The 12,098-nt window shown below is 46.6% G+C and overlaps 1 protein-coding gene across 1 annotated transcript; it reads right to left on the reverse strand.

The window, feature by feature from the left end:
- Nucleotides 1-5,351: 5,351 nt before the first annotated feature.
- On the reverse strand, nt 5,352-9,358 carry KCNA1 (potassium voltage-gated channel subfamily A member 1). The gene is made up of 3 exons (XM_086885139.1): nt 9,052-9,358; nt 8,752-8,937; nt 5,352-8,008 (listed from the first exon to the last, which is right to left on the reverse strand). The coding sequence occupies exon 3, from the start codon at nt 7,575-7,577 to the stop codon at nt 6,102-6,104; it is 1,476 nt and encodes a 491-aa protein (XP_086741265.1). The 5' UTR covers nt 7,578-8,008; nt 8,752-8,937; nt 9,052-9,358; the 3' UTR covers nt 5,352-6,101.
- Nucleotides 9,359-12,098: the final 2,740 nt, after the last annotated feature.

The raw sequence follows: 12,098 nt of genomic DNA on the forward strand, positions 1-12,098 counted from the left end.
TACAAAAGTAAAATATACATTTGATCCCAATTACATTATAGAAATGTCACTGAAACAATAACATGGATCAAAGACTGATGCACCTAAAGGAACTGAATGCAGCGTCTTCATTTTATTATAGAAACTAGAAATGGAAGATGATTTTTTTTTAATATATATAACTTGTAGTGACATTTGCTAGAGCCTGTGAACAGGTGAAATATACAGAATTACATAAATATTAACAGAAACCTTGAGACAAATTTCAGTTAAGACCTCAGTTTCATTTTATTTCCTTTGAAAATATCAAAGCATGCTATGCCTTGACAGCATAAATTGTTGACCTCACTGTTGGCAAGTTGACCTGTACTGAGTGAAACTGTAGAACACCCTGAAGTTTCTTTTTTTTATTTTTTTTTTTTTTATTTTTTTTTGCAGATACAAATACTGACACCTTTAAGAATACTTGATAAGCATTTCAGGAAAAAGAAATTCCCTACACCTGATTAAATAAAACCAGAACAACAGAAAACAGAAAGAGAAACTCAGCCTGAATTAAGTCCAACCAAAATTGAAGTGTAGGTCCCTGGTTGAAGCATATCAGAAAAAGAGCCTGTTCCAGACTTGCAGGAGGCAGGTTTGAGACAAACTTGCCCTGCTGTGCAATTGCAAGGACAGCATTCCAGTTCCATCCAGCTCTGCGGCTACAAAGACTAAATCACACCTTGGAGCTGACTCTGCATCCCTGTGAGTCTGAAATTACTCTGAGGATCACTGGCATCAGGCTGCTGGAAGCCTACAGGATCAGACCATTCCTGGAAAAGCTGCAGTACCTCCCTCTTCTTCAGGTTAGGGGAAAAATTAATCCAGAATGGCACCCCTCAAGCAACAGTTATCAAGGTAGTATTTGGAAAGGAATGCATTCTGTCCGTGAATTGCATATGTATGTAGAAGATTTTGCTCTAAAATACAACTTTACACTTTTTTCTAATAAATTTCAGATGTTCCTGACCTAGTGTTGGTTGTATTTTGTTTAATAAATGCACATATAAGAAACTACACTGTTCAAGTGTGGACTATGGAAAAGCGAAACTCGCCTCCAGTTCCTTAAAATCAGCAGGTTTTGAGGTTATGTTTGGGCTTCAGCTCTCTCACAGTAGAAACTAAATTCCTGTACTTCTGCCTACTGAAAACGATTGTCCCCTAGTAAGGAAAAAACCCTGTCAATATAAGTTGCTACTGCTCCTGTTGCCAATTTGGGCCGCTGCAGCCTATGATAAATGATACACACCTGGTTTGCTAAGAGCAGTCTGATCTCTGGAATCTCTGTGTGGGCAAAAACCACTGCTGCAAACAAGAGGACCTTGGCTGAATTTTGTCCTGTCTCCAGTGCTTCATTCTGTTTCACAAGTGCTTGTCCACTTGATTAACAATACAACAGGCTAGCACATGTGCAGTTTTACAAAGTGGAAATTAATTTCCTTGGGCCGCAATAGTTTTCAGCTTCCCAGAAGGCAGCAGAATGGATTATCCTCACAAAGGTGTAAACCAGGAACAAAGGGAGGGACTCACCAGAACTGGCACCAGGATCAAGTATTAGTTTTCCCCTCAGTAAGCCAGGCTGTGAATCTGCAGCACCCGTGTACCGAGAGTTTTGGTGCACGTGGGCACCCCCTGCACAATGGGGTTACTTCCAGTACATCTCACGATTACTACAGGCTTATCTGTCTGAATGGACTTGTGAGGCAGATGAGGTAAACTGCATTAAGCCCCATTGTGTTCGGAATTAAAGCAGCCTTAATTCAATTCAGGTTACTTCCCTTTCAAAAGAATGACTCCAAATCAGATTAAGGTTGCTTTAATACTGCAACAGAATGTCCATGCTGGGCTTTAAAGCAGTTTAACAAATCTACTTTAACTGCACACCTTTCATTAATTCAGATTGGCTTTCCTGAAGTCCCTGGTGGAGATAAGGCTTAGGAGACCCCATGCAGACAATCTGCACAGGTTTGCTAGGATGCTGTGAACTCACAGCCTGGCTTTCTGCACCCTAGCTTACTCATGAAGGTGACTAAATCCAGTTGATGGCCCATGCTGGAGCTGCCATTCTGAGGGTTTGAGCTCTCAGCAGTCTTGCAGCAACTTCTCGGTTCTGTGAAGGAACAGGGTACAAGAGTCCTTCATTTTCACTCTCACCCTTGTTCCTCTGCCTCTCCCTAGTGCTCTAGAGCTAAGTATGGTATAAACAAATGGGTAAGTCTTTCAGGGATACCAGCCCATGGGATTCCTGCCCACTGACTCTCTGCTTCATTCCTGCCTCTGCACTGCAGTGCACTGCTGCCTCACCCTTTCCAGGTGAATTCCCTCACCCCTTTCCCTGAGTGGGTGAAGGAAAAGCTGCACAGGATCAGCTAAGAAGCAGAGAGAGGCGCAGAGCAGTGGGTGGTTCAGGGGGCTTGGGGAATTTTTCTTCTGGAAAAGCTGTCTTCCCCTCATCAAACTAAAGACTGTCATGTCCACTAGGTTCCCTGTCCAGCATAACATGGGCATTACTTCTAGGAGGTCCCTACCAAAGGAATTATCTTGACTCTTTCAAAGAAGCACTACACTGGGAATCAGCTCATTTCCAGTCCTCTTCTAGTTACATAAAAAAAAAACCTTAGAGTCCACATATGGCAAAAAGCAACATAAGGGCCAAAAGAAGAAACAAAAAAAAAAAAAAAAGAGATATTAAAAGAAAAGAAAGAAATAAAAAAGGGATGCTTGCTGATAAGAACAGGCAGTTTGTTAAGTGCACCTTCAGGCCCACAAAGACATTTCAGCACTCCTGTATAGAGGGAGTTAGAACCTTGTTTTTGTTGTTTATTGTTTTTTTTGTGTCAAACTTGTTGAAAATGCATGCCTATGCTACATGAGGTTAATTCCTGTACTCTGTATGGATTGAGATCCTTTGCAGTGAGCTATAAATGGACAAAGTAACATTCAGGCTCCCCAAACCACGAGTTCCTATGATCCGTCCTGGTCTCCTGATAAAGAATCGTTGCATGCAGCACTTTTCCCTGTGCATAGGCAGAATGATCATCACTCTGCACATTAAATTAAGGTGTGCACAGCCAGCTGGGACAGAAGGTACTCAAGTGAGGCCCCATCTCCTAAACGCATCCTTCTGATCATCAGTCCCATAGCACTGAACTGATTATTGCTGTCAGATGGTGGTTTTATAAGCTGAGTGCAGCATTCAGGTCCATTTTAACATCAGAAGTCATATCCTACAATTCAAGAGTTTGGGAAGATAAGGAATTTAATAGGGAGAGAAATGTACAGTGGGCAAGGGCGTGAGCAGCAGGGGACAGGAAAGAAGCTTTACAACATCTACCTAGAGGATGTAATGCCCTGTTTTATCTGATGCTTTGCACTTTTTGCAGGAGTTAGAGCTCCCTCAGTTCTTGATCTTTCTCATCACTAAGATTCACAAAAGTCACACAGTGAGAAGTAAAGTCAAGTCTTTCTGGAAACCTGTCAGGTCAAGCTTGTGCGTAACTGCAGTTAGGGTTGGTTTTTAACTCTAAGTGCCTCGATTTTATTTTATATATACATGTGTCTGCATACGTATGTGACACACACAGAAGCAGACATATATATATATATTTATACACATATATACATATATCAGAAAGGGGAGGAAAGTATCTATACAGCATGGAAGGAGATGTGTTCAACAGCAGTTGGCCACATGCTAAGTGCAGAATGAAGATCCTCAGCTTTGTCCATTTGAAGAATTGGGATTAGTGCCTACATTCGTTCAGATCAAAGGTTGTTATCTTCTAGGGCCTAGCAGTCAAGGCTGGCATGTTGCAGAAGATACCTTCTCCTAGCATTGCTTCCCTCACCAGGAAATGATGGAAGTACAGTAAGATCAGGACCAGGAAGAAGAACATGGCTCAAAGGCTATGATGGGATCTAAGATCTGAAAGGGGATAGAGGAGACAGGGATGGGAGGGCAAAGCCTTTCCCATCTACCTGCTGGGGAATCTAGGGGAAAGAACACAGTTCTCCAGCCTGGTTGCCTGACTGGGTGATGCCAGGGCTCCTGCTCCTCCTGTGCCCTGCTCTGCAGGGACAGGCTGCCAAAAAGCCACCTCAGGGAAAGAAAGGGCAGATGCAGTGATGGCAGTGACGCCTCTATGAACTACCTGGGGAAACCTGAAGCTTTGCATGTACACAAGTATGAGTTATTTGGCAGAAGCCAATGCAGAGCCCTGCAGTGTCAGACTGGCTGGGGAAGGAAAGTATTCCATGGCCACTGATGGTCTCTGCCGACCTCTTCTGCATCCCTCTCACTCACACTTGATCTTTTCTATCCCTAAACCCTTCCGTGCTGGGCCAGTAGACAGCACAGGACACTCCTGACAGTGGACTGACTCCTTGTCCTTTCCCTCAGTGTCTCTGATCCGCTCAGTTCCTGGAGGCACTTTCAGCAGTTTTGGGGGGTGTAAGATTAAAGGCACTGCACAACTCTCTCAATCAATCTGCTGAGTCTCTTCAGTGAGCTTTGCGGGGGGATACAAAAAAGTCTCAACTGATGACTGCAAAAAAAACCAGCTGCTGCAATTTGGATGCATATAATAGATAAGTTTCATTTACATTCTGAGAATGCACCAAAAAGCATGCATCTGCACCTTTCATCTATAGAGGATACTAGGTTTTTAGGTGTTTCTATATATAACTTGACTTCTTAATTTTCCATATAGCTTTCCCTTGAAGGGATGGGATATATTCCTTTCCAACAACGCCTGGACAAAAGTCAACACATTTCCCTGAGCAATGCAGGAAAACAATCAGGTTTCTCTAATCAGTTAATTCAGGCCCTCAGTCTATCAAGCACTTTTTTTTTTTATTTTTATTGTTATCATTATTGTTGTTATTATTATCATCATTATCATTATTATTATTATTAGCATTGAATTCATGCACTAATTAATTCAAGTTACACTTTAATCAAATAGGCCATAATGCTGAATATTTGAACATGCTTCGATCTCCAAAAATTATTGTTCCCATTTGACTAACATATGCACTTAAATACAGTACTTTAAATTACTAGTCAACGATTTAATAAATTAAGGAGTGCACTTCTGGTGAATGCAAATCAAAAAGAAAAAGAAAAAGAAAAGGATTGAAAAAATAGAGGAGAAAGGACCTAGTTTTAGAAGATTCAGTTCAAACGAAAGCTTATCTGCTATTGTCTGAGGTAACGTTTCAAGCATGCTATCATAAAATAAATAGTATCAAATTCAAACATGCTTATATTAAACTCCATTGTGCTATCTTGCAACAGAGGGGCTTAGAGTTTTGTATCCAGTTGCAAATGGGGGGGGGGGGGGGAAGTGTGTTTCTATCATCTGCATGTGAAAGAATTTAGCAGCATTGCAGATGTTTTGTCTTCAGTTTTGTTGGCTATTCTCATATTTCTTCTACAGACAGCAAAAGAGACCAGGCTTAAGTAGGTTTTTTAATAAGGTGCTGTGTGGATCTGTAGGTTGGATAGATGGAATCTTTCACAGAGGGGGCGGAAGGAAAATTTGAACTCCTTCATAAACGCCACGGCAAATGCTTGCCGCAGGTTTTGGCTGATCTTTTTTACTATTATTATCTGATGCACCTTCTTGCAACTGTGCAGTTTTTCAGAATATTTTTACTGGAATCCATGCATATGCTTAATAGCTCTAAAAACTGTCTTGCTTAGTTTAAGATAAATTTTTCAAAAAAAAAGAAAAAAGAAAAAAAGAAAAACCCAACAAAGGAGATAGGAGAGGAAAAGTTTAGGTCTAGTGTCATAACACCTTAAAACTAAACTAGTTCAAATGGTTATCATTTACCAGGTGGAAAACATTTTTTTTTAAATAATCAAAATTTTATCTTTCGTGGATCCTGGAAGCTTCTTTATCGCAGAGCAAAGATTTGCAATGCAACAATGCATTTACGAGGTAAATAAAGCATTCAAAAACTATCAGTAAAGCATCTACAAAGTGTGACTGTGTCACTAAAGTCTTCAAGCTGTGAGTGGGGATTTTGTTTTGTTTTGCTTTTTTCTGTTCTTTTTTTTTTGTTTGTTTTTTTGTTTACACATCAGTCAGCAGCTTGCTTTTATTAACGCAGTTTTGGTTGGCTACAGTGCAGTTGCCAGTTCTGAGATTAGCCTCTCTAAAATTGTCTATGCTATTATTCATATCCTCTTCGATTTCCATGTACTCAGATTTGCTGATTGTGGAGGAGCTGCGGCGACTGAGATCACTGTCAGATGCTAAATTAGGGGAGCTAACGTGAAGTAACTGAGCCTGTTCTTCCCCTTCTGTTTCTCGGTGGTAGAAGTAGTTGAAGTTGGACACGATGACAGGTACAGGCAGGGCAATTGTCAGCACACCAGCGATGGCACACAAGGAGCCTACGATTTTGCCTCCAATTGTCACAGGGTACATGTCACCATAGCCCACAGTGGTCATGGATACCACCGCCCACCAGAAAGCATCAGGGATACTTGTGAAATGAGACTCAGGTTCTTCAGCCTCAGCAAAATATACCGCACTAGAGAACAAAATCACCCCAATGAAGAGGAAGAAGATTAGTAAACCTAGCTCTCTCATACTTGCTTTCAGGGTCTGTCCCAAAATCTGGAGGCCCTTAGAGTGCCGGGAGAGTTTGAAGATTCGAAAGACTCTTACCAGTCTGATGACTCTCAGGATGGCCAAGGAGGTGGCCTGCTCTCCTTTCTGAGTCCCCTCCCGTTCGGCCATCTCGGTGCCCAGGGTGATGAAGTAGGGGATGATGGCCACAATGTCAATGAAGTTCATTATGTTCTTGAAGAAATCAGTCTTGCTAGGGCAAGCAAAGAAGCGCACCACCAGCTCAAAGGAGAACCAGATGATGCACAGGGTCTCCACAACAAAGAAGGGATCTGTGAAGATGTTGGATTTGTAGACCTGGGTGGTATTGTCAGTGCGGTGCACTGTGTACTCCTTGTCTTCCTTCAGCTCAGGTAATGTCTCTAGGCAGAAGATCACGATGGAGATGAGGATCACCATGACAGAGACTATGGCAATAACCCTTGCCGGCCCAGAGCTCTCTGGGTACTCAAAGAGGAGCCACACTTGGCGCTGGTACTCCCCCTCCGGCAAGGGTCTCTCCTCATCTTTAATGAATCCTTCATCTTCTCGGAACTTCTCCATGGCCTCCTCGCCCAGCTCATAAAATTTGATCTCCTCAGAGAACATGTCCAGGGGGACATTGACCGGCCGGCGCAGCCGCCCCCCGGACTGGTAGTAGTAGAGGATGGCATCGAAGCTGGGCCGGTTGCGGTCGAAGAAGTACTCGTTGCGCAAGGGGTCAAAGTAGCGCATGCGCTTCTTGGGGTTGCCCAGCAGCGTGTTGGGGAACTGGGCTAAAGTCTTCAGCTGCGTCTCGAAGCGCAGTCCCGCAATGTTTATCACCACGCGCTCACAGCACTCGTGGTCATCGTGGGCGGCGGGCTGGTAGCTATCCTGGGGGTGGCCAGGTAGCGCAGAAGTCTCGTCCATGTTCTCTCCAGCCATCACAGTCATGGTGGCACACAGGAAAAGGGACCAAGGGGCAGGGGAGAAGTGAGGGAAAGGGAGGAGGAGGAGGATGGAGGAGCACAGAAAGACCCAGGGCGGTTCAAGGGTGGGGGGGGGTTGAGGTGGGGTGGGGAGCTTGAGGAAGGGGTGGATGTGGAGCCTAAAGGATGGAAATACTCAAAAGGGGAAAAGACAGGCGGGATGAAGGGAGAGGCATCAGGGATGATGGGAGGGTGAAGAAAGAGGGAAGAAGTACCTTTAGGGGGGGCAGAGGGCAGGTAAGGTGAGGGGTCCTGTCCCCCAAACCGGGAGGCTGAAGGTCTGTGGAGTGCACCCCCAGGCTGGGATTCCCCTCCCCAGCTGTCGCCTTTAGCCTTTAACTCGATCCGTCCACTTTTCTCGCCGGCTCGACCATCACCGCAGCTGCTGTCACGAAGCTACCACACACACACACACACACACACACACGCACACACACATAAAATAAATAAATAAATATAGAAATAAATATATAAATCACGGACTGGCTGGGAGGTGAGTCCTTGCAATGCCAACTCAGCAAATTTCCATCACCTGCCTCTTCCTTCCCCCCCCACCCACCATCACCACTGCCCTGGTCCTCTCCTCTTTTGCACTGGGGAGGGAGAGAGGGATGGAAATACTCTGCTTTGAAGGCATAAAGCTCACTTTCAGGATGGGGGCTGCCAGGGAGGAGAGAACCAGAATAAACCAGCCCCCAAGCCCCTCCACACACACGCACATACACACACACAGACAGGCGCAATGGATTGGCTTTCACACCAGCAGGAACATCCCGTTCTGCCCACTTCGGCAGCACATGCGGAGTTCTACGCGTTCCTACACATCCCCGGACATGCACCAAGGCCTCCGAGGCAGGAAGGTGCCCCGAACTCATCGGGAAGGCTTCCCGGGCAACTTCAGCTGGGTCAGCTCCTGCAAGGAGTCTCCCGAACACCGCGCTCCCCGCTGTGGAGACTTAGCTGAGCACTGACAACTTCATCACACCAGCTGAGGGGTGGGGGGGGATTGGGAGAGGGGGAGCAAAGCATCTCCTCTCCTGCTTTGCAGCAGCTAAAGGTAACTGAGAGAGAGACAAGGGGAGACCCAAACAGTCCAAAATTGAGTGTAACAGCGGCAGGGAGAAGGGGCTTTTCCTTACCTGCTCCGGGTGAGACGCGCCGTTTAGGAGTAGGAGCCAGTGCCGGAATGCGTCAAGTCGCCTTGCAGCAGCATCCGAAAAAACCAAACCAAAACAAAAACCGCAGCGGCAAACTTAACCCTCCTCCTCCTCCTCTTGCGCCCCTCTTTATAACACAGATCGCTTTACAGGGCTGCCTGCGAGACACTGAAATATTCATACACTGTCTTAGGCTGCACCAAGGGCGACTGGGTTCAATTAGTTTCTGCTGAGAACCGCAGTGGGGGGTGGGGGGTGCGCGTGGCAGAGAGTGCAAAGTACCTTTTCCAAAAGGCTTGAGTTAGTCAATAAAATCAAGGAGTCCTAGATAGCCGCTGGCTCTCTTCCCTTAGGACAGCTGGAAAAGGAGCCGGGCGCTGGGCAGCGGCGGCGGGGGAGACGTCAGAGCGCCGCAGCCCTGCAGCCGCATCCCCAGAGTCGGTCTTGGCTCGTCCCGGCAGCAGCAGCGTTGGAGGCAGGAGGAGACAAGAGCTGGACGCGTGCGGCAGGAGTGAGAGGGCTGCTGAATGCATAAGAGCGAGGAGCAAACTCGAGCCATTTCTTGACGCTGCAGTATCAGCAGAAACCTGAGAGCTATTTGGTGCAGCTCGGGGATCGGGAGGGCGGGGGAACCGGGGGCCGGGGCCGGCGGAGGAGGGAGGGATGCGCGCTGCCCCCGGGCCGGCCGCCCCCGCACGCTGCGCGCCGCGCCCCCGACGCAATGCGGGCGGCCCCGGGATGGGACTGCGGGATGGGGCTGCGGGATGGGGCTGCGGGAACCAGCGGGGCCCCGGGTGGCCGGCAGGGGAGGCACGGGCAGCCCGGACAGGTGCGCCGAGCAGCCGCTTCCCGACGCGCCGAGGGACGGCGGGACTGCGCTTCGTCCGCCGCAGGTCCCCCCGCGGCACCTGAGGCGAAGCGGGGCCGCACATCCCGCACGGAGCGGGGCCGCACATCCCGCACGGAGCGGGGCCGCACATCCCGCACGGAGCGGGGCCGCACATCCCGCACCCGGCTCCGGCTGCTACGCCCGCAGTGCCCGGAGCACCCCGGGCCCCGGTCCCCGGTCCGCCTCGGTACTGAACGGGGCTGCGCACCCGGAGCCTCCTGGACACAGCGGTGGAGGCTAAATCCCGAGCGGAGTGGCTGGAATTGGGAGGGTTAATCGTCAGGCAGGGACAGTGCCCTTTCACGCTGCTTTATCCCACCGAATTTGTTTAATTGATGAATCACATAACTTCGAGATGGAAAAGACCCATTATGTCATCAGCTGGCCTCCCCTGCCAGCACAGGATTGTTCCCCACAGTATATGATCCCTTACATTATATAAAAGCCTGCTGCTCACTTTGTCAGAGAGGGAGAGGTGATCAAATACAACCCATCCCTGTGTAATATGAAGCACTCCAGAGCTAAGTAACACCAAGTCCGTGTTTAACAGACCTAGTCTCATTAGCTTTCCACTGCATAATACATTATCTTCACTTAAGATCACCACCTTGGCAGTCCAAAAATGCTTAACCACCTGACCTCCCTGGTGATTTCTGTCTCTTCTTCCCTTCCTCTTACTTATGTCCATGTTCTGTTGTTCGGAGTGAGGTTTTTTGATGATGTTGTGGTTTAGTTTTAATTTTTTTACTAGAGTAAAAACCATCCTGAAATCATCTACCCCTGGCAGTGCTGCAATCACAGCTAGTTAGCATGCTGCATTCACCAGCCCTGTGGAAACACAACTGCAAAGAAACAAACAGATTTCCTGTCTAGCCTGGTAAAAGGGTGGGTTTTGCTGTTTGGTTTGGGTTTTTTTTTCAGTATCATGTATGCTGAAAATTTCGTGAGAAACTTCTGGTGAAGTTCTGAGCAAAAGAAAAATCTCTTTCTTCTACACCCCAGGGACACAATCAAAACACAAAATAAAAAGAGAGGGTTTTCTTCCAGTGAAAAATAAAGCACAGCTTTCTGTCTGAAGTTCAGCAGCTCAGCACCAGCACACAGCCCTGGACCCTGTAAAAACTAAAGCCCTCCCAAAAAAAGAGAGGCTGTCCCATCACCTAAACTAACAAGGCTGTTTTTCAACCCCTCAAGAGACAATCTTTCACTCAATATCCTCTTATGGCAGTGAATTCCATGTCTGGGTAACACAGCTGGCTGCAGAGCATTCTGTATTCTGCTCTGCATTCGGCACGCTCGGAGCTGCTGTGCAGACGGAGCTCTGTGACTGAGAGTTCCCCCTGCCTCTGGTGCAGAGCTGTGTCCCCCTGTCCCAGCCCAAAGGATGCTCAGGAGTGGGCTGAAAATGCAGGTCTGACAAGCAGAGGCTCGAGTTCGTGGTGCTGCTCTGTCCTTGGCTTCCTGCAGGATTGCAAGCAAGCCTATACATTCTGCTTTTGCATCTGGAAAACAGGACTTAAAAGTGCTTCCTTTGCCTGTCACAGCTCCTTAGGCTGCTGGTTTTTGAGAGCTGCCTTAGCACAGCAGAACCCAAATCCTCACTGGGAGCTGTGTGCACACCAGGCACAGAAATTAGAGGAGTGATAGCAACCTTCGTTTTTCCATTACAGCAATAGGACAAACTGAGATACTGCTCTCCCACCCTCCTCATTTTGGATAGCTTTGAACTGTGGGATTTCTCTTTGCAATCCAACTACCATTACTGACAAGCAGTCATGCTGGAAGGGAGGGATCTTTCTAAGTGGCCTATTAGCCATAGGGTCAATAAAATCTTGTTAAAGCACACAGACTAATGAGCAGTGTAACTAGGGCTTGCAAGAAGGTCGTATGTTACACATTATAGTGCTAAGTAGCTTTGATTAAATCTTGAGGAATGGAAGGAGAATCCAGCTTGCTGCCAAATCCAAAGCCAGGCTGCTGCTATTTCCTACCTTCTGTATTACAGAAAATGGTCAGCAGCAGTTGAACTGGTAATCCCCCAAAGAGCCACACTGAGAAGTTCTCTTCAGGAACAAAATTTTTTCATAGGTAAACTAAAAATTGCAAAAAACTTTGCAGAATTTTTGTGGTGGGAAGTCTGGTGGTATTGTTGTGATAAGAAAGAACAGCATTTTTTGCTTGTTTTGTTTTTTGATTTAGAAAGAAAGAATCAAGCCGTTTATTAAAAGTCCTTGTGTGTTGTGAGGATTACAAAAATAAATTGTACTGAATGAATGTGAATCTGAAACAGGATTAAAAAAATAAGCATTGGCTTTACATAGTGAACCAGGCTTTAAACACTGTCACCAGGGAACATAGAAAATCCTGATTTAAATCAATGGATGCAGAAGCACAGGGGATTTCTGAGCATGATGTCATTCCTGTGAGTGTCTTGAGTGAC

Source organism: Cyanistes caeruleus, chromosome 4, assembly GCF_971803275.1.
Source record: "Cyanistes caeruleus chromosome 4, bCyaCae1.hap1.1, whole genome shotgun sequence".
Taxonomy (NCBI): Eukaryota; Metazoa; Chordata; class Aves; order Passeriformes; family Paridae; genus Cyanistes; species Cyanistes caeruleus.